The 23,342-nt window shown below is 30.0% G+C and overlaps 1 protein-coding gene across 1 annotated transcript; it reads left to right on the plus strand.

Annotated features, from left to right (window-relative positions):
* Positions 1-89: 89 nt before the first annotated feature.
* Positions 90-22,045, plus strand: LOC119611689 (potassium voltage-gated channel subfamily H member 2-like). Its single transcript, XM_037967356.1, is given in 13 exon segments — positions 90-693; positions 1,944-3,024; positions 3,083-3,326; positions 5,033-5,214; positions 12,155-12,175; positions 16,141-16,295; positions 20,734-20,854; positions 20,965-20,976; positions 20,978-21,086; positions 21,178-21,296; positions 21,599-21,789; positions 21,897-21,977; positions 21,979-22,045. Coding segments are annotated over 12 exon segments (2,355 nt in total). The 5' UTR covers positions 90-693; positions 1,944-1,971.
* The last annotated feature ends 1,297 nt before the right edge of the window (positions 22,046-23,342 follow it).

Below are 23,342 nucleotides of genomic sequence, written 5' to 3' on the forward strand. Positions count from 1 at the left end.
GGTATTCTAGGTTATAGAAAAGTTTTACATGAAAACAAAAATTGTATCTATTCTGCGCAATTTTTATTTAAATTTCGTTTTATTTTGTTAAAACAAAAGTTCTTTTGATCATTACTAAGGTAAATTGATTTTAGACTTTGAATATACAAAATCTGTTATAAATTTCTAAACGTTTTATTTTAGCCTTTAAAACAAAATGCATATTTTAAAATGCTTAGTTGCCAACCAAATACATGTTAAAATCTTTACATTTATAACCTGTTATATTGTACACCTGTTGCATTAATAACATTTATAGACATGTTTGTTTTAAATATGCAAAACTTTGTATAAATGTATCTATGTAGTAGACAATAATATAAACTATGCAAATGTTACTTTTTCAACAATCTCAAGATAATAACTTGTGAACTAAAGGAGATTGATAAATGTTGATAATATTCTTGCTAACAGATTGTAATAACATTTCAAATTAATGTTATGTTAACCATCCTCCACCAAATGTTTTAACATTATTGATTTTCCCCCTGCCTTAAGGTTGGCAACGCTATAAAAAAGGAAAAATTATTCATTCATTCATTGGTGAAAAAAAGCAAGAAAAATTTGCGTGTTGCGTAGTGAAAATTATAATTTTTATTTAAAAACTAATTAAATAATTGCAAATAAATAGGATAATTATTCAAAATCTATTAAGTAAGTGTTAAATAATTAAGGCAGAATGTAAAACACAAGATATAATAACCATTTTCATCAATAACTAACTGTTTTTTTTTTTTTCTAATAAAAGAGGTTGATTATATAAATGCACCGTAATATTATTGTCCTATGGAAAAATTATTCAAGAGGACTAACTCTGCACTAGTACTTAGTTAAAGTAATAATGTATAGTTTGTTTTATTTCAAATATTCATTATTTTTAGGAATTCATAAAAAATCGTTAAAACTATTAACTGTATCCAGAACAACAATACAATTATGGTTATGAAACAATTAAAACTTGTGAAAAATGTAAAACATACGAAAATTTAATAAGATTTAATTTACAGTGATTAAAAAACTATTTGCTATATGCAAAACTTTTTGAAATTTAAGAAAAAACTTAATCTGAAATTGTATTTTTCGTATAAAGTTGTATAATTTTAGTTGTACTTATTATTAAAAAAAAGTCCTTTGATGATAATGATATGTCATAAAAAGTGAAATATACCCATGTACATATGTATATGTATATAAGTATATATGTACATACATTTATGTACATTAGACCGACTCATAGAGTTATTCTTCTCAAGATATTCCTTACTACCCTAAGCAAAATTAAATACAAATGTATAAATCGTATAGAAAAAAGTACTATTTCAACCTTTTTGATAATTTTCAGTTCTTATTTTTATGAATAATCTATAAGTACCATTTGAACAACTTAACCGTCAAAAACTGTACTTTTAAAAATACTCATTCAATTAGGACTGTTTAGTTTCTATGTTAAAGTACCACTTGGAGAAAGATTTCTTATAGATTTTCATTCAATAAGGAGGATATATCTAATTTTATAAGGTTTGGTTCCACATTATAAAAAAAAATTAGAAACTACCATGTAAAGAATGCAAATGTATCATAGATTAATTCAGTCGTAATTCAGGTGTGAGTTGGGGAACAACTCCCGCTTCATCGCCATTATTTTATAAGGATGGCCAGGCTTGTGTTTGTTGCCAAGATTTCGAAAGAATTGCGTCTCACTCGCAGCAATTGAGTGTATTACTTCAAAAAATGCTCCCTTCTCATTTAAACGGACCCATATGAAACTCATAAAGTAGTAAAGTAAATGGACCAAAGTCTATACCTAAAGATTATCATCATATGCTTTCAAAAAGTTCGTTATCACAAATCGGTTTTTCAGAATTTGAAATATAACGTATTTATATTTTGTTTATATTTTTTAGATGCATTATAGTGTAGTAGTACAACATTATGTCACAAAAATCTTGCATAGAACTTAATGAGATACGTAAATTGGACGAAATTCTACGTCAGTGTGAGATTTACGTATCGAAGAACAAACAGACTCCTCTACTAGAGACACGTAAAAAGAAATTTGCTCATCAGATCTTAACCTCTACCAAGCTGCAAAAATTTGTGGAACGTGAACTTTTCTCGCTTATGTGCACCGCCAACAAAATGAATAAGAAAAGTATATTTGTTTCCGACATTCTAATGAACTCCAATTTGTTGTCCTACAAAGATGAAAATGGCAAATATTTTTTACGCAACAATTTCCAAAAGACCCCGAATAACTTTCGTATGTACCATAAAATAGTACGTTCGAATATTGAGGATGACGAGGATGAGTTCATGTATCGTAAGTGTGCTAAAAAGGAAATTTCACAGAATTGTTTGGAAAACATTAAAAACTGTTTGCATGAGAATCTAAAGCAGGGCAAGAAATATGGCTCGAACACCTATGAAGCCATACAGCATAAACGGAAACAACAACTTAGCAAGCAACAACAAGAACAGGAACATGAACAACAGCAGCTGCAGAGGGCACAGCAACAACAACAGCAACAATTGCCTTCACAAGTCCAACATGCCCATTCGCATTTAACGTCATTGGAAAACTGTACGATGAAAACAATGAGACAACCTATGGAAACAGTGGTCGGTGTAGGACCCGGTATATCCTGTGATAAATGTGAAAAACAACGCCATAAAGCGGTACTTATACAGACCGGTTCCGATAACATCAGTGAAAAGAGTCGCAAGTTCAATAAAACAGAGGCTCCTTATGCCAGCAAAGATCATGGTTTTTCGAAATCTATAGCGCAAAGCAGCTGCCAGACTACGCCTGAGGAAAAACGAAAAAATCTCAACAACAACAGCAATAGTCGCTATAAATTCTCCTCGCAAATATTTGGCCGCAAACTATCGTCAAAACATGTCAGCGAACATGGTGAGGACACATTAGATAAGGAGGCTTTATTAAGTCCAAAAATTGAGATTAAATTTCCAGATCCTGTTGAGACGGTGAGTTGATAATTTGCATAACTTCAATTCCATTCACTAATTCATCTGCATTTTTCAGGTTTTGTCGCTGGGGGCAAATGTTTTGCCCGAACATAAAAATATGACCGCTAAGACACATCGTTGGACTATTTTACATTATTCCCCATTCAAGGCTGTCTGGGATTGGATCATTTTGATTTTGGTTATGTATACGGCAATATTTACACCATACGTAGCTGCATTTTTATTGGGTGAACAAGATTATCAGAGACGTACCAATAAGTATATTAACAGTGATCCTATAGTTATTGTGGATCTTATAGGTAATTGGAACAAAGTGCAATGAATATCAATTCAAATTCAATTCGAAACAAAACAGACAAAATTAAAACATTTCAATTAAATATAACAAAAAAGAAAACAAACTATATCAGCAAATAATAGCTACTTGAAAAATACGCTTGAAATAATGAAATTTGCAAGAAACTATATATATTTTTGGATAATGCCAATATTAAGGAAAATTGATGATAATTTTCTCACGTTCGAAAAAAATTTATGAAAATTTCATAAAATTATGATTTTTCTCAAATTCTGTGGGTTTTGAACAAAACATGTTATTACTAAGCGGACGCATTTCAAATTTCAATCAATATATCATTGGAAACGGGGCAAATAATATTTATATTAAGTCGTCAGTTGTGTGTAAAATGTGGGTAAAATTTCTCTTCCTACAGATCTTTTATTTTTTGCGATCGGTCTAATTAATATATATAAAGAAATGTAGCTTATAGATATAATTCTATTATTACTATTAATGTTGTTTTGTCGAAAGACCATAGAATGCAGAGATGGAGAATTTCTTTCGAGTTGATGATAATGCTACGAACATAAAAAATATCGTTGCTAAACACGATCATTTTAAAATTACAAAGTTCTAAATACGTGAGAAAATTCTTAATAAATTGGCGAAAGAAAGCAATTTCAAACTGGCATTCCATACTGATATATTTTATGTAAAATATATAAATGGAAAAGTTTTGGTTGGATAAGGATTTGGAGAATACTGCAAATACATACGAAAAGAAACATCGAAAGTAAAATTTCTATGAAAATATGCGATGAAATTGGTGAAACCAAAATTATTATTTACTTCAAAATTAAGCACAAAAATGAAACTAAAATTGGAAACGGAATGAAAACAAAAACAAAATGTTAAAGGTGTATGTGTGTGTGTGTGAGTTTCTATCATGTCAAATGATCACTTTCCCGCGGTGGACTTCGTATTGAGAATAATGATGGAACGAGTTAGTCTATTTTTGTGAAATGATGTGGTCCCCCTGAATATTTAGTTTCCTTTTTCCAAAAAAAAAAAAAATCACTTCCATCAAAACATACACAATTTTAGACTAATTTTGTGCAATATGTTTTTCTTTATCTAAACTGACAAATTTTTGCCTATTCTTCTGATCCTTAAAATCCATACATATACTTTATGGGGTCTCTGATACCTAATTCAAAATATTTTTTTAAAAATAACCACGTTATTGATTGTCAAAACAAAATGCCACCATACACACCTAAAAACCGAGTAGAATGAATGTCAAGACATTCTTCGTACCTCAATGAGGTAGTGTAATCGAGTGGTAATTTCTTTTGACAATTAAGGCGGCTTGAACGCGCTCATTATACAAAAGCTGTACGCCGAGGTAAGAGAGTACTTATAATAGAATTCAAATTCAAATTCAAATTAAAAACGCTACTTAACTGCATACTTAATTGCCTAAAAGAACTTGGTAAATAATTAAAAACTTAAAAACACCACTGCTGAAATTATTTTTATCTTATACTTAAGTACTTAATATGATTTTACTTTTTTTTATTTTTTTTTTGAAAGTACACAAAATTATAATTGTCGTTGTTGTACTTGTACATTCCTCACCCTAAAAATAAATTTGATAAAGTACTTTTGATCATGAAAAGTTTCCCGGCTAATATTTCCGTTAAAATTACCTTTCCGTTTTTGTAGTTGATGTCACATTTATTGTTGATATATTAATAAATTTCCGTACTACTTTTGTTAATGGGCAAGATGAAGTCGTTTCGCATCCGGGTCGCATAGCAGTCCACTACTTAAGTGGTTGGTTCTTAATCGATTTAGTTGCGGCCATACCATTTGACTTACTCTTGGTAGGCAGTGATACGGACGAGGTAAGTTTGAAAAGTTTACTAAACATTAAACATTTTAATTTTATATTTTTGTTTTTTTTTATATTTAGTAACTACAGTATAAAAAACAAAAGCATAGTAATGTTATTATTTTTTAATTTGTAAATTAATTGTATTTGATTATAAAAAATATATATTTATTTATTTGAATTTCGTTTATTATTTTATTAGTCCATCATTAGCCAAGTTTTAATTTTTGTTTGAAGCTATTAACAAAATATTTAACAATTTAGAAAAATTCGTATAACATAATTAAGAAGGGGTTTGATTTGTTTATTTACAGTGTGTTATTCATTACTAGAATCTCTTCAAAGGGAATACAGTTGTAGACAAATTAAAATAACAATTCATTTTTGCATTGAGATTTGTTTGTCCAAGTTCACTAAAGAGTTAATTTTGGCTAAAATTTATTCTTAAGTTAAGACCTTATAAAGTTTCATCCATATAATTTAAAAATGCTAATAAGGTAGACTTAATCGCTACTGGATCATTATTTCAACAGACTTTTCTCTTCTCTTTAATTACTAAAATAATGTAACAATTATATTATTCTCAAACTGATCGCAGAATTTCTCTATCACGGCAGATTTTTGTGATATTTTAGATCTAGTTCTAGTTAATATCTAATTCCGTTTTAGTTGTTCTAGTTCAGTTCTAGTTCAGTTCTAGTTCAGTTCTAGTTCAGTTCTAGTTCAGTTCTAGTTCAGTTCTAGTTCAGTTTTAGTTCAGTTCTAGTTCAGTTCTAGTTCAGTTCTAGTTCAGTTCTAGTTCAGTTCTAGTTTAGTTCTAGTTCAGTTCTAATTCAGTTCTAGTTCATTTCTAGTTCAGTTCTAGTTCAGTTCTAGTTCAGTTCTAGTTCAGTTCTAGTTCAGTTCTAGTTCAGTTCTAGTTCAGTTCTAGTTCAGTTCTAGTACAGTTCTAGTTCAGTTCTAGTTCAGTTCTAGTTCAGTTCTAGTTCAGTTCTAGTTCAGTTCTAGTTCAGTTCTAGTTCTAGTTCAGTTCTAGTTCAGTTCTAGTTCAGTTCTAGTTCAGTTCTAGTTCAGTTCTAGTTCAGTTCTAGTTCAGTTCTAGTTCAGTTCTAGTTCAGTTCAGTTCTAGTTCAGTTCTAGTTCAGTTCTCGTTCAGTTCTACTCAGTTCTAGTTCTAGTTCAGTTCTAGTTCAGTTCTAGTTCAGTTCTAGTTCAGTTCTAGTTCAGTTCTAGTTCAGTTCTAGTTCAGTTCTAGTTCAGTTCTAGTTCAGTTCTAGTTCAGTTCTAGTTCAGTTCTAGTTCAGTTCTAGTTCAGTTCTAGTTCAGTTCTAGTTCAGTTCTAGTTCAGTTCTAGTTCAGTTCTAGTTCAGTTCTAGTTCAGTTCTAGTTCAGTTCTAGTTCAGTTCTAGTTCTGTTCTAGTTCAGTTCTAGTTTAGTTCTAGTTCAGTTCTAGTTCAGTTCTAGTTCAGTTCTAGTTCAGTTCTAGTTCAGTTCTAGTTCAGTTCTAGTTCAGTTCTAGTTCAGTTCTAGTTCAGTTCTAGTTCAGTTCTAGCTCAGTTCTAGTTCAGTTCTAGTTCAGTTCTAGTTCAGTTCTAGTTCAGTTCTAGTTCAGTTCTAGTTCAGTTCTAGTTCAGTTCTAGTTCAGTTTCTAGTTCAGTTCTAGTTCAGTTCTAGTTCAGTTCTAGTTCAGTTCTAGTTCAGTCTAGTTCAGTTCTAGTTCAGTTCTAGTTCAGTTCTAGTTCAGTTCTAGTTCAGTTCTAGTTCAGTTCTAGTCAGTTCTAGTTCAGTTCTAGTTCAGTTCTAGTTCAGTTTCTAGTTCAGTTTCTAGTTTCAGTTCTAGTTCAGTTTCTAGTTCAGTAGTTCAGTATAGTTCAGTTTCTAGTTCAGTTCTAGTTCAGTTCTAGTTCAGTTCTAGTTCAGTTCTAGTTTCAGTTCTAGTTCAGTTCTAGTTCAGTTCTAGTTCAGTTTCTAGTTCAGTTTCTAGTTCAGTTCTAGTTCAGTTCTAGTTCAGTCTAGTTCAGTTCTAGTTCAGTTCTAGTTCAGTTCTAGTTCAGTTCTAGTTCAGTTCTAGTTCAGTTCTAGTTCAGTTCTAGTTCAGTTCTAGTTCAGTTCTAGTTAGTTCTAGTTCAGTTCTAGTTCAGTTCTAGTTCAGTTCTAGTTCAGTTCTAGTCAGTTCTAGTTCAGTTCTAGTTCAGTTCTAGTCAGTTCTAGTTCTAGTTAAGTTCTAGTTCAGTTCTAATTTAGTTCTAATTCATTTCTAGTTCAGTTCGGTTCTAGTTCGAACTATACTCATTAAAATAGATAAAACAAACTATTTGCTGTAAATACATATGTAAATAATATTGTTTTAAAAAGTCTATACTGTAAGTTTTACTTGAAGTGACTCTAATATGATTACAATTAACCATTGTAAGTTTCTTTTCTATTATTCTTATTTATTTTTGAAATTTCGTTTATTAAAATTGCTATTTTTGGTCCGATTATTGCAATAATTTTTATAATTTTTGAGATTTGATAAACAAAAAAACAAGGAAAATCGGACACTGTCAAGCCTACGTAAGTTAATTTCTTATCTTATTTTGATTTCTTAATTGAATTAAAGTATTTTCTTTTTTAAATTGGCTTTAAACGACTCTAAGCCTTTTCATGACGTTCATTTTAATATAAATTATAACGAAACAAAAAGAAATATTTACCATAATCAAAGATTAATTAATGTTATATTGTTTTACGTCTTTCATAATATTGAGCCTTACTATTGTAAAACGTGTCTACATTTTCTCGCAGTGTTAAGTTTTAAGCTCCACTTCTAATACCCCACTCCTCCCCTTTTGAGTTAAAATTTTTGTTGTGTTTTGTTTTTCGTTTTAATTTTAGTCAGTTTTACTCAAAAAAGAAAAGATGGCGACCGAAGAATAATTCGACAACGTAGTAGGTAGCTGGCATTGAAAATAAAAACTTTAAAATCTCTCTTAAATAATACACTTAGAAAAAAATTACTTAAAAAATAACCATGTGTTTAAAGCCAAGTGTAAACGTTAAAAATTCATTTTTATGTGTGTTTGTTGTTTTGTTTTTTATTTATCGTTCGTACGTTTTCTTTTGTTAAGTTTAGTAGAAAAAAGAATTTGTTTTTTTACTTTAATTTTGTTTTACAATAGTTGGTTTGATATCATTTCTCAACTTCAATTTATTGTTTATTTTCCTGTGCAAAATTGTTCAGAATTGATCAGAAATATATATTAAATAAGAAAATCTACATTGTTTTCTATCCAATTATAATGGTTCGTATAACAAAAATAGTACATAGACCTTTTTCTACAGCCACAACATCGCCCAATCGGTTTAGAATGATCTTTAAGCCGATGACATTAATCCTGCTGCCAGTCTGATTTTTCTTCTTAAATTGTAATTAAAATTCTTTACGAAGATGTTGATTTTTAAATTCCTTTTGAATAACTAAAAATGGAATTAAAACCATTCCGATCACAATAAGTGGCCGTATGAGACACTTTTGATTATCATAATACGATTTCCACGTTTTTCCATACATTTCGAATTGATTTATGAGATATTTTCAGGAACGTATCTTTCCAATCTAGTTATGTTCTAGTTCAGTTCTAGTTTAATTCTAGTTCAGTTCTAGTTCAATTCTAGTTCAGTTCTAGTTCAGTTCTAGTTTAATTCTAGTTCAGTTCTAGTTCAATTCTAGTTCAGTTCTAGGTCAGTTCTAGTACAGTTCTAGTTCAGTTCTAGTTCAGTTCTAGTTCAGTTCTAGTTCAGTTCTAGTTCAGTTCTAGTTCAGTTCTAGTTCAGTTCTAGTTCAGTTCTAGTTCAGTTCTAGTTCAGTTCTAGTTCAGTTCTAGTTCAGTTCTATTTCAGTTCTAGTTCAGTTCTAGTTCAGTTCTAGTTCAGTTCTAGTTCAGTTCTAGTTCAGTTCTAGTTCAGTTCAAGTTCAGTTCTAGTTCAGTTCTAGTTCAGTTCTAGTTCAGTTCTAGTTCAGGTCTAGTTCAGTTCTAGTTCAGTTCTTATTCACTTCTAGTTCAGTTTTAGTTCAGCTCTAGTTCAGTTCTAGTTCAGTTCTAGTTCAGTTCAGTTCTAGTTCAGTTCTAGTTCAGTTCTAGTTCAGTTCTAGTTCAGTTCTAGTTTCAGTTCTAGTTCAGTTCTAGTTTCAGTTCTAGTTCAGTTCTAGTCAGTTCTAGTTCAGTTCTAGTTCAGTTCTAGTTCAGTTCTAGTTCAGTTCTAGTTCAGTTCTAGTTCAGTTCTAGTTCAGTTCTAGTTCAGTTCTAGTTCAGTTCTAGTTCATGTCTAGTTCAATTCTAGTTCAATTCTAGTTCAGTTCAGTTCAGTTTCTAGTTCAGTTCTAGTTCAGTTCTAGTTCTAGTTCATAGTTCAGTTCTAGTTCAGTTCTAGTTCAGTTCTAGTTCAGTTCTAGTTCAGTTCTAGTTCAGTTCTAGTTCAGTTCTAGTTCAGTTCTAGTTCAGTTCTAGTTCAGTTCTAGTTCAGTTCTAGTTCAGTTTCTAGTCAGTTCTAGTTCAGTTCTAGTTCAGTTCTAGTTCAGTTCTAGTTCAGTTCTAGTTCAGTTCTAGTTCAGTTCTAGTTCAGTTCTAGTTCAGTTCTAGTTCAGTCTCTTCAGTTCTAGTTCAGTTCTAGTTCAGTTCTAGTTCAGTTCTAGTTCAAGTTCTAGTTCAGTTCTAGTTCAGTTCTAGTTCAGTTCTAGTTCAGTTCTAGTTCAGTTCTAGTTCAGTTCTAGTTCAGTTCTAGTTCAGTTCTAGTTCAGTTCTAGTTCAGTTCTAGTTCAGTTCTAGTTCAGTTCTAGTTCAGTTCTAGTTCAGTTCTAGTTCAGTTCTAGTTCAGTTCTAGTTCAGTTCTAGTTCAGTTCTAGTTCAGTTCTAGTTCAGTTCTAGTTCAGTTCTAGTTCAGTTCTAGTTCAGTTCTAGTTCAGTTCTAGTTCAGTTCTAGTTCAGTTCTAGTTCAGTTCTAGTTCAGTTCTAGTTCAGTTCTAGTTCAGTTCTAGTTCAGTTCTAGTTCAGTTCTAGTTCAGTTCTAGTTCAGTTCTAGTTCAGTTCTAGTTCAGTTCTAGTTCAGTTCTAGTTCAGTTCTAGTTTCAGTTCTAGTTCAGTTCTAGTTCAGTTCTAGTTCAGTTCTAGTTCAGTTCTAGTTCAGTTCTAGTTCAGTTCTAGTTCAGTTCTAGTTTCAGTTCTAGTTCAGTTCTAGTTCAGTTCTAGTTCAGTTCTAGTTCAGTTCTAGTTCAGTTCTAGTTCAGTTCTAGTTCAGTTCTAGTTCAGTTCTAGTTCAGTTCTAGTTCAGTTCTAGTTCAGTTCTAGTTCAGTTCTAGTTCAGTTCTAGTTCAGTTCTAGTTCAGTTCTAGTTCAGTTCTAGTTCAGTTCTAGTTCAGTTCTAGTTCAGTTCTAGTTCAGTTCTAGTTCAGTTCTAGTTCAGTTCTAGTTCAGTTCTAGTTCAGTTCTAGTTCAGTTCTAGTTCGTTCTAGTTCAGTTCTAGTTTAGTTCTAGTTCAGTTCTAGTTCAGTTCTAGTTCAGTTCTAGTTCAGTTCTAGTTCAGTTCTAGTTCAGTTCTAGTTCAGTTCTAGTTCAGTTCTAGTTCAGTTCTAGTTCAGTTCTAGTTCAGTTCTAGTTCAGTTCTAGTTCAGTTCAGTTCTAGTTCAGTTCTAGTTCAGTTCTAGTTCAGTTCTAGTTCAGTTCTAGTTCAGTTCTAGTTCAGTTCTAGTTCAGTTCTAGTCAGTTCTAGTTCAGTTCTAGTTCAGTTCTAGTTCAGTTCTAGTTCAGTTCTAGTTCCGTTCTAGTTCAGTTCTAGTTCAGTTCTAGTTCAGTTCTAGTTCAGTTCTAGTTCAGTTCTAGTTCAGTTCTAGTTCAGTTCTAGTTCAGTTCTAGTTCAGTTCTAGTTCAGTTCTAGTCAGTTCTAGTTCAGTTCTAGTTCAGTTCTAGTTCAGTTCTAGTTCAGTTCTAGTTCAGTTCTAGTTCAGTTCTAGTTCAGTTCTAGTTCAGGTCTAGTTCAATTCTAGTTCAATTCTAGTTCAATTCTAAATTAGTTATATGTAGTTATAACTTCTCATCCGCTTGATTCAATGTAATATGTTGATCCTCTCTCAAATATTAAAACGTAAAGTATGAATGGGAAGATATTGTTCCCCGCAGCCAATTTAGTATCATTTAATGGATAGATAACACTGTGAGACATGACGTATGACAAAATTAAAAAATTCTTTTGTGATTGTTTTACGAACAAATTGAATTCATAATAAAAATAATAAATTGTTTTACAGGCATTATCAAAATAATGGTCTCTTGCATGTTTGTTTTTCATAGTTTTTTCATATAAAATAATATTAATATTATTAATATATTATTATAAATATTTACGTTAGGCCTGGTAGTATATTTCCGATTTTACTCGTTTTTACTCTAAATATAATAGACTACACCTTAAAAAATAACTAAATAAACTTTTGTTGGTAGAATTTCACATTTCAAAAACAAAATTAAAAAAAATTAATAATAATTAAAATAACAGCTAGTTTGTGTATTTATTATATTTCTAAATTGTAAACCATTATTAAAACTTTGTTAAAAATTTTCAAAAATCAAAATTAAAAATGTCTATACATTTTCATTGCGCTAAATTTGAGGAACTCAATTCTGCTAGAACCAAAGAAATCATTGAAACACATGAATATAGTATTTTTTTAAATTGGCAAAAAATATACTTTTAATTTTGATTTTATTAAAATAATTAAAAGAAAATTATGCATTTCTTTTTCTTACACAACCACCCACTCACGTCCACCCACTTTAGTTCATTTCAGTTCATAACAATTTTCTTCTTATTTTACAAAAATTAAATTTAAAAAAAAAAAATCAATTTTAATACTACATTAAAAAAAAAACAATTTTATATTTAATTCAGAATTTAATTTTAACAAAAATATTTTACAGCTTGGCTTGGATAATGAAGAGGTATTAAAAGCCAGTTTCTACTTTTTTAAAAAAACAAAAAACTTTAATATTCCACTACATACACGATTTATTTTGTTTTTTTTTTTTCTTTAAAATTTTCAATAATTTTTACTACTACTTTGCAAGAATATATAAATTTAAATAACTATAACTATAAACAAATTTAAAGTCAATACTTTTGTTTTCCTAACTGATTAAGTATCTATCAATCTATCTGTATGTAATTGAAAGGGCATTATTTAGGTGGTAGTTATAAACAATAATGTTTTTTTTGTTTTAAACAAATTCGATTTGAACTCAAAACTAATTCAAGCAATAATTTTGTTTCACTGAAAAGCAAAAAAAAAAAAAAATAAATTAATTAAAAAAAATTAACAACTTGTAAGTATTAGACAATTTGGCCAGATCTTGTATTGCCTGTAAATACAACAACTACTTGTACTTCTAATATAAAACAAACAATTTTACCAATAACAACAACAATGCACTTTTACAAAAAACAAATTAAATCAAAATGAATTCTTCTATAAACTATTTAGCACTTTGTACTATGTATAAATATGTACTTAACTAATTAAATAATTAATTAATTTAATAATTCTTTTGATTATTTTGGTTTCATGAAATACACACAATGCTTTTAACTCTAAAAAATTAAGTTAAAACTACAGATATGGACAGAATATATATTTACATATATGAAAACAACAAAACTAATTATTTTCAATTCATTTTATTAATTTGATTTCTTTAAGTTTTTCTTTTAAATTTTGCATTTTTTAATTTTTTTTTAATAATTTTTTCTTCTTACTTATTTTTGAATGGCTTGAAATTTAGGCAATTTTAAATAAATCTAGCTAAAGTTATTCTTTTTAAAACTTTCAACTCTTACTAATAAATAAAATTTTTTTCAGTCAATTATAAATCTAGATTAAAAAACTCTTTAGGGGGTTTGAAACCTTTTTTTATAAAACAAACATATGCATAAAGGTAACGTTATTTATTTAAACGATATTTTAGCGATAACAATATTTCGAATATCGGTTCGGTAATGAAAGTCGCGATCAAGGAGAAGTTTTGTAATTTGCAATTTTTTTTTTAAATTAATAGTTAATTAAGTTTTCAATCTTATAATTATTAATGAATATTTACTTTTTATTTGATTTTAAAAGAAAAGTAACAGAATATTTATCTTTTTAAACCGGAAGATTCCGGTGAGAATCTTATCATTAGATTTTTTATTTGCGCCGCAAAAGCACTATGAAATGGACTTCACTGCTCTAATATTACTTTGACAAATTTCATTAGATGAAAAATTTCATTAGTTGAAACACTACAGATGTATTGGGCCTAAGCTGTATTTGAAAATTCATTGCAGTTGAAGACCTTGTTTATAATTCTCTTATTCATTTTGTATTAGTTCAGTTCTCGTTCAGTTCTAGTTTAGTTCTAATTCAGTTCTAGTTCTAGTTCAGTTCTAGTTCAGTTCTAGTTCAGTTCTAGTTCAGTTCTAATTCAGTTCTAGTTCAGTTCTAGTTCAGTTCTAGTTCAGTTCTAGTTCAGTTCTAGTTCAGTTCCAGTTCAGTTCTAGTTCAGTTCTAGTTCAGTTCTAGTTCAGTTCTAATTCGATTCTAGTTCAGTTCTAGTTCAGTTCTAGTTTAGTTCTAGTTTAGTTCTAGTTTAGTTCTAGTTCAGTTCTAGTTCAGTTCTAGTTCAGTTCTAGTTCAGTTCTAGTTCAGTTCTAGTTCAGTTCTAGTTCAATTCTAGTTCAGTTCTAGTTCAGTTCTAGTTCAATTCTAGTTCAGTTCTAGTTCAATTCTAGTTCAGTTCTAGTTCAGTTCTAGTTCAGTTCTAGTTCAGTTCTAGTTCAGTTCTAGTTCAGTTCTAGTTCAGTTCTAGTTCAGTTCTAGTTCAGTTCTAGTTCAGTTCTAGTTCAGTTCTAGTTCAGTTCTAGTTCAGTTCTAGTTCAGTTCTAGTTCAGTTCTAGTTCAGTTCTAGTTCAGTTCTAGTTCAGTTCTAGTTCAGTTCTAGTTCAGTTCTAGTTCAGTTCTAGTTCAGTTCTAGTTCAGTTCTAGTTCAGTTCTAGTTCAGTTCTAGTTCAGTTCTAGTTCAGTTCTAGTTCAGTTCTAGTTCAGTTCTAGTTCAGTTCTAGTTCAGTTCTAGTTCAGTTCTAGTCCAGTTCTAGTTCAGTTCTAGTTCAGTTCTAGTTCAGTTAAGTTCTTTGATAATAAAATAACGAGTCCCAGTTGAGGACCTTCTTTATAATTCTCGGATTTTACTTGTAATTCTTTTACAGAATGAAAGCGTTGTATGTAGAGCATGCTAAATTTAAGCAACTTTGATCGGGCAAATATTATTAAAAAAAGTTCTTCAGAAAAAAATACTGTGTCAGTACCAGATTCAGTTTTTTGCGAAATTGCGAGAAAATAAATAAATCTATTATATCCGATTTTAAGTTTAAATTTGGATGTCATAAAATCATATGAGGATTTATGGGATTGTGCATATTATTTAGAAGAAATGTGATCTGAGAGAGATGATTATGATTCCCTTATTTATTTCAAAAATTCCCGAATTTATTAATTGTTAAAATTTCGTTTATTATTTGTTCCCAAAATTAAAGTGTTTTCGATTTCTGTATTCAATTTCTTTTACACAAATCTTTGATAAATATGAACAAATTGTTTCCAAGCATGTGGGAATCGAACAATGAGGCGCACCTTGTAAATTGACTTATTAATTATGTAATTTATTTTTTAATTGTATTATTGCAGTTTTCAATTATTTCAAATACAAAATATGTATAATTAATTTAATGTATTTTTTTGTTTAATTTAATCATATCTGTAACTGTATCTTTATCTGTATCTGTAACAAAATTTAAAAAAAAAAAAATATACATACATACTTACCAAGTTATATGATTTTTCTGGTTAGGTTTCTGTCACCAGCTATTTTTTCCCCAAAAATCTATTACTTTTACTGATTTAACAATTTTCAAAATTATATATGTATCTATGCATAACATAACTGGTACCAAGCAAATCTCTATATATATATTTCCGAAAAAGATTAAAAAAGAGAGTAAAATTAAGGAATTGGTTGGTTGGTTGTATGTTTAAATTGTACTGTAAGAAGACATCGGCGCTTTTTATGAATTCTTATACATTTTCAGGTCTTGCTTGTCAAACAAACATTCACATTAATAAGGATGATAATATATTTATTCAAACATTGGCAAATTCGGTTCGTATATTTTGAAACTAACAAACCATATTTAGAACAGAACTATTTACAAAACCAAAAAAAAAAAGATTGTTGCAAAAAATTACAAACTTAAATATAAAATTTAAAAAAAAGGAACGTTTCATTTTAACGACTTGTGTCTGTGTCATGAAAAGATTTAGTGTCGTTTTTTTTTGGATTCCGAAACCTTGTTTTTGTGTATGTGTATTTAGTTGATTATATGTTTTTTTTTCGTTTTTTTGTCAAATATTTAAAATATCATTTTATTTTTGGTATAATTTATACTTTTTTCCAGTGTTTAGATGCTTTTTTACAAATTTTCAGTTGTTTTTTAACACACTTTTTAGATAAAAAAATAATAATATGAAATATTTAGTAAACAATTATATAATGGAACAATTTGAGAACAACATTTATATTAAGCAAACACTAGGTAACAAAAAAAAACTAACAAAATAAAAAGATTTTATATAGAAACTAGTATAAATTTAGAATGTTACAAATACATGAATGCTGAGATGAGCTTTTATTTTATACAATATATTAATAAATACATACAAATATACTTACATATATATATTTATTATTTATAATTATTTTATTTAGTTTAGGTTTAAAAGAAAAACCCCCAAAAAACAAAATAAAAAAAAAATACTTTTATACCTAAAGATTTTCTTATATTACGGAACTAATATGAAATATTTGATTTCATTTCCCAGACTACAACACTGATTGGTCTATTGAAAACAGCACGTTTGTTGCGTTTGGTAAGAGTTGCGCGTAAAATCGATCGTTATTCGGAATATGGAGCAGCAGTTTTGGTATTACTGATGGCTACTTTTGTCCTAATTGCCCATTGGTTGGCTTGTCTATGGTAATGTGATTTTATTCTAATATTTTTTATGCTAATGTGTTGTCCAATTAATTGGATTGCCTTTTAAAGGGATCAATTGTGGCTTTTAAACTCTGTAAAGTAATATTAAGTAAAAGTTTTGCTATAAAATTTTATTTTAGTTATAATATTAATTGTATAAATAATAACCATATGCTTGTCACAAACATATATTATGTACATAGGTAGTTATATCATTGGCCTCTACCGCATATGTATTTCAAAACCCAAAATACTTGAAATTTAAAAGAAAACTACATATATAAAAGCTAGTAAATGTATAAAATTTTATAGCAAAATTTTTGAAATTTCTAAAACAGAGTTTGAATGTTAACTTTCCAATTTTTATGCAATACTTTAACTTGTTGCTGTAATTTTTTTTATTGTTAATATTTTTTCTTACAGTGTATAATTTATTATTCGTAATTTTAACATTGTCTTAGAGAATTTTTCTTGCATCAAATTTATACGTATTAATGTAATAGCGCTTGTTAATTTTCATCCATGTATAATTGTTATAATTTTATAAAAACAAAATCAAGATATCTAGAAAAGTGGTTCTCAACAACGATATATATATATATGTTTGTATATATTGCACAAGTAATCTGCAGTGTAAAACCTGCAATAAGCCATACTTTTGCGACAGTTTGTTTAACCATCAAAATTATAGAAAATGTGAATCCTTTTCGTTTCTTTATTGTAACATTAATTAGCAACTCTAGCTCTATTTATTTCCGCAACATAACCCCACTTTCTTAAGACAAGTTCGAAAATGCCAAAATATTTCATGTTGCTGATGATTGTCGTCCCACTACTAAAGAGGAAAGTTTTGGGCTTTATTAACCCACTCGGGTTGGGTTCAGAGGTACTCAAAGTATGGCATCTTTTTCACTTAAATATTTTTTATGGCGCAGTGTTATAAAGCCATAGGTAATAAAGCCATATGACCTTATTTCTCAATGAAATGAGAAATATAACCATATGGCTTTATTGCCTACACCCAAGTGCAATATCACCATAAACTAAAAGTAACCAAAGTGGAAATAACGCCATAACAGTGAAATAGTTACGGTTACAAATTGCCAAAAGAATCAGTTGCCAATAATTCCTCAAAATTCAAAAATGAAATAAATCCCTAAAAATATTTTTGGGAAGTTATTTCATTATATTACTTTTATATCACGAAATAAAAAAAATATATGTTTGATAGCCGGCCTTCGGCCGGGCGCCAGGGTTTTCTCCTCTGAGATATATTGGACACCGGCTTCGCTAAAAATACACTTTCCGTGTAACAAGAGCGTTCGACCGTAGGCCGGCTATTTAGGAAATCTTTACTAAGCGAAGCCGGTGTTGGACATACCATAGAGAAGAAAGTCCTTGCGCCCGGCCGTAGGCCGGCTATTTAGGAAATCTTTACTAAGCGAAGCCGGTGTTGGACATATTATAGAGTTGTAAATCCTTGCGTCCGGCCGTAGGCCGGCTATTTAGGAAATATTTATTAAGCGAAGCCGTTGTTGAAATGAAAAAAATTAAATGAGCAATAACACCATAATGGTTTTATTTCATTCCTTACATGGAAATAAAGTCATATGGCCTTATTTCTCAATGAAATGAGAAATATAACCATATGGCTTTATTACCTATGGCTTTATAACACGGCGCCATTTTTTATATAGTTAACAAATGTCTTAAGCCGCCTTTACACGATCACACAAATAATATGATCTGTCAAAATTTTGTGTAAAACAGTACGCATGGGATAGTCTAAACGCAATATGTAATGAAACCATCATACATTGAGAGAAAATATGTAGGGAAAATTTCACAGTTGTATGGCTCTTTTCATTTATTTAAAATGATAAAAAAACTAGCAAGTCGCATTAGATCAGGGATGTATTTTTATGTAATACATAAAAAATGAAACATCTGTTTTCATCTTACTTTGTTATTGTTTTATAAAATCTTCTAAACACAAAATAAATAAATCATACGACTTTTAAATATCATTTTACTTGTTCATTAGACTTTACGTACGTAAAGTGTGATCGTGTAAAGGGCCCTTTAGATAGCCTAGGAAATACACCTATGCCACTATCGGGAAAGTTATGTTCATGGAAAATGTTTGGTTAAAACAAACAAATCGTCCGATGTTCTGTAATTTAGTTTCCTGGACGTAATTCCTAAGAATTTTCCAATCATTGTTAATGGGATCTAATTTCGACAGATAGCCAGACAAAGAAAGTACTCCATGTCCGTTGAAATACACCTATACCACTATCGGGAAAGTTATGTTCATGGAAAATGTTTGGTCAAAACAAACAAATCGTCCGATGTTCTGTAATTTAGTTTCCTGGACGTAATTCCTAAGAATTTTCCAATCATTGTTCGTGAGGAATGTTATATCCGGAATAATATCACTTCCAAGTTAATGGGATCTAATTTCGACGATCACCAGACAAAGAAAGTACTCCATGTCCTGTTTGAATCCGCAGGCCCAATTTTATATAGTGGTTCCGGTAATCCTAAAATCGTAAATACGTACCATCTCCTTAGGGTCACACCATATGATCTTTATGGTTCTATCCAACGTCTTATTATTACAAGAGGACTTATGGGATTCTTTTTAAAGTAAGTTAATTCACTCTTTCATTGCCGACTACACCCGAGTGGCCTGTTATCTATATGATGCAAATCTTACTTATGTGAGAATGTTTGGTTAAAGCTTTCTTAAATCCAATATGGTCTTAGATTTAACCTTTTCACCTGATATCGCCCTAATTACCATCAATTTGCACATTCTGGCCTTCTGCCTGTAAGTTGATGTCGTAATTAGGCAGATGGTAGTATATGTATTTCTTTTTCATCGATTTCTATATAGAACTTAGGCCCAGTTAAGAGCCATCCGTATAGCAACGAATTCCTACGGGTTTTTGCTCTAATGTTCCGCTTAACAATGATATTCTATATGGGATCAGTGTTTCAAAATCCCAACCTATTCTGTGTCTGGCAGCTTTCGGGCACGTCCGATATTTGTTGTGTTAAGCCTTTCAATTTGTCCAGTATAGGACATGTCCTATAACTGCCTATAAGTGCCATAATCATTTAGTCTTTTATCCAGGATGCCCTGGCATGGGGAACTTAACCCCGACAACACTTCCTTTCCAGACATTCGAAATTTTATTGAAATTGACCTTTATTTTCAACATTCGTCCCACTATGCGTCATTAAAAGTGACCTAATAAAGATCTCTGCATCTGATGTAAATTATATATCGTTTTTAATTCCTTAGGAAGTCCTTCTTTTGGTTGGGTACTATTAGAGGTTCTAGAACTCTTAATTAAAAGTTTTATTTTTCACATTATATTATTGTTATATGAGAACCACTGATCTAGAATATATATATATTTAAATGTTTATAAATGTATAAATTAAATTTAAGAGAAAATTGGTCTTACTTTTTATCTATAAAGTGACATCTTTTAAAAGATGTTCGATAACTTTATATGTAAAAAGCGGATTAAGCAAGAACATTGTTTGATAAGTCGTCTATTTTATGGTGAATGATCTCTGTTGAATCAATTAATTATAAAAAATATTCAAAATTTACTAAACTATAACAAAGTTTTGAAATTGATTTATGCATTTAAAAAAATAGCATGTTTAAGAACTCATCAAACAATATGTTTGCTGCAGATCAAAATATGATCGCCCTAAGCAAAAACCTAATCTAAAACAGTAATACTAACTAAATTAATTGCTTTTGCTGGAAAATATGCATATACTAGATATAACTGTAATTAACAATTAATATGTTTTCACTTTGAACACATATATGGTGGGACATTTTCAATATTTTTATACTGAAATCATAATATTAGATTTTTTATAATTTAGTTTTTAAAAATCTAAATATGATTGCATATGGACAAGCAGTTTTTCGTTTTCTTTGTAAACAATACTATATACAAATATTTGGAGCCGCTGAACATCATTTTAAATTCAAATTGTTTGCCTACTACTACTACTACGTTAAAGATAAAAACTGGACCAGCCTTAAAACCCGCCCCCAAAAAGACAAAAAATTCATATGTTATTTTAAACTTATGTTATTGAATGTTTGTGCTATATATACCATATATTTTTTTGTTTGGAATGCTCTGTGAATGAAAACGCTGTTAAAAAATTGCTTTAATGTTAAGAAAAAAAAAAATGAAAGCTATAATCAAGCGTTTTAATTTTGGTTTATTTTGAAAATTTATTTATTCAAATTTTACAACAACTACTAGAGCAGTTAATGTTGTTAAACCTATGTTCCTAATTAGTGTCTAATAAACGTTTTCTATCCGCTGGACGGAATAATAAAGTCCATTCGTAGCTAATGCTGTTGGACGTTGTTGTAATAATTCCTTTTTTTTAGGTATGCTCTTGGTAATGCTGACGTATAATGTTATCCAAAAAATATAGGCTGGTTACATACTTTGGGAAATGATATTGACGAACCCTATTTTGAAAATAAAACCGGTGGTCCTTCTATCAAGGTAAACAAAATAAAAATCAAGAAAATCGAATTTCAATTAAAAATTGGGGTGTTGGTGGTGGATGTCGTGTTGAACCGTCAGTTAACGCAAAACATTTTTACATTTTACAGTCCCGGTATATAAACCGCGCTATATTTTACATTTACATCCTTAACCTCGGTGGGATTCGGTAATGTGGCTCCAAATACAGATGCAGAGAAAATTTTTACAATATGTGTTATGTTGGTGGGATGTAAGTTAACTTTTTGTATTAACTTTTTTTGTAACCGTATACGAATCCATCCATGTATATATTAGCATTTATTGAATATACTAATTTTCAGCCTTAATGTATGCTAATATTTTCGGTAATGTTTCGGCCATTATACAACGATTGTATTCGGGTACAGCCCGCTATCATACACAAATGTTAAGAGTGCGAGAGTTTATAAGATTTCATCAGGTATTACAAAATTAACAGTCAAATCCTGTCTATAACGTTCGAATGCCCCTAAAACATTCAAAAAAAACGTTATAGTCATGTTTCACTGTAAATCTGTTGATATCCTATAATAGTGATGGCCATGTGACCTGATTAATTAAATCGCAATCTAACGGGTTTTTAAGTTATATTTTTGGATTCCTTTTTTTGGAACTTGCAATGTTGAAACTAAAAAAAACTTTAGGTCACATATCCAGCACTATTGTACATTTTCGTTAGCTTCTTATGTTGGTGTTGATAAAGAACGAAAATACTTTCTCTAGATACCCAATCCTTTAAGGCAGCGTCTAGAAGAATATTTCCAACATGCCTGGACCTATACCAATGGCATTGATATGAATTCCGTTTTAAAGGGCTTCCCGGAATGTCTACAGGCTGATATTTGTTTACATTTGAATCGTAAATTGTTACAAAATTGTCCTGCATTTTCCGGTGCTAGTCCTGGTTGTTTAAGGTATTTACACATACTCATGCTACAAAAAAAAACTCATTGATCATTTGCAAAATTTATAGAAACTTCTTTACACTAATTTGTTTTTTGTTTTATTTCTGGAACTCTAGAGCGTTATCACTAAAATTTAAAACCACTCATGCGCCGCCTGGTGATGTTTTGGTGCATAAGGGTGATGTTTTGACCTCTTTGTTTTATAGCCAGAGGATCAATAGAAATTCAAAAGGAAAATACAACTATAGTTATATTGGGTAAGTAACACATTCTGTAGTAAAACTGATCGTGGTTTACTTTTTTGGAGACAATATTTAATAATTAGCACAATTACTTTTTATTACGTACGTTTGACGTTATTTTTACGAAATAAGATACAAATAATTTCAGTAATGCTAATTAAGCAACTTCTGAATTACTCGTTCCACTAAATAAACATGTTCTACAAATATTGATGGACGTGATTGAAGTTAATTTTAGGTTGGGCTTAAAAAAATGTTTATAGACTAGACTATAGATTAGACTATAGACTACACAGACCTATAGACTAGACTATAGACTAGATTATAGACTAGATTATAGACTAGACTTAGACTAGATATAGACTAGACTATAGACTAGACTATAGACTAGACTATTGACTAGACTATAGACTAGATATAGACTAGACTATAGACTAGACTATAGACTAGACTATAGACTAGACTATAGACTAGACTATCTAGATATAGACTAGACTATAGACTAGACTATAGACTAGACTATAGACTAGACTATAGACTAGACTAGACTAGACTAGATAGACTATAGACTAGAATATAGACTAGACTATAGACTAGATATAGAGCTATAGACTATAGAGCTAGACTATAGATATATATTAGAGTCTATAGATAGTCTATATAGTCTATAGTATAGAGATATAGACTAGACTATAGTCTAGTATAGTCTAGTCTATAGTCTAGTCTATAGTCTAGTCTATAGTCTAGTCTATAGTAGTCTATAGTCTAGTCAATAGTCTAGTCTATAGTCTAGTCTATAGTCTAGTCTATTCTAGTCTAAAGTCTAGTCTATAATCTAGTCTATAATCTAGTCTATAGTCTAGTCTATAGTCCAGTCTGTAGTGTAGTCTATAGTCTAATCTATAGTCTAGTCTATAAACATTTTTTTAAGCCCAACCTAAAATTAACTTCAATCACGTCCATCAATATTTGTAGAACATGTTTATTTAGTGGAACGAGTAATTCAGAAGTTGCTTAATTAGCATTACTGAAATTATTTGTATCTTATTTCGTAAAAATAACGTCAAACGTACGTAATAAAAAGTAATTGTGCTAATTATTAAATATTGTCTCCAAAAAAGTAAACCACGATCAGTTTTACTACAGAATGTGTTACTTACCCAATATAACTATAGTTGTATTTTCCTTTTGAATTTCTATTGATCCTCTGGCTATAAAGAACAAAGAGGTCAAAACATCACCCTTATGCACCAAAAACAATCACAGGCGGCGCATGAGTGGTTTTAAATTTTAGTGATAACGCTCTAGAGTTCCAGAAAT

The sequence above is a fragment of the Lucilia sericata genome, unplaced genomic scaffold, assembly GCF_015586225.1.
Source record: "Lucilia sericata isolate MDLA Ls3-8-SP2 unplaced genomic scaffold, ASM1558622v1 Contig001510F_arrow, whole genome shotgun sequence".
In the NCBI taxonomy this organism is placed as follows: domain Eukaryota; kingdom Metazoa; phylum Arthropoda; class Insecta; order Diptera; family Calliphoridae; genus Lucilia; species Lucilia sericata.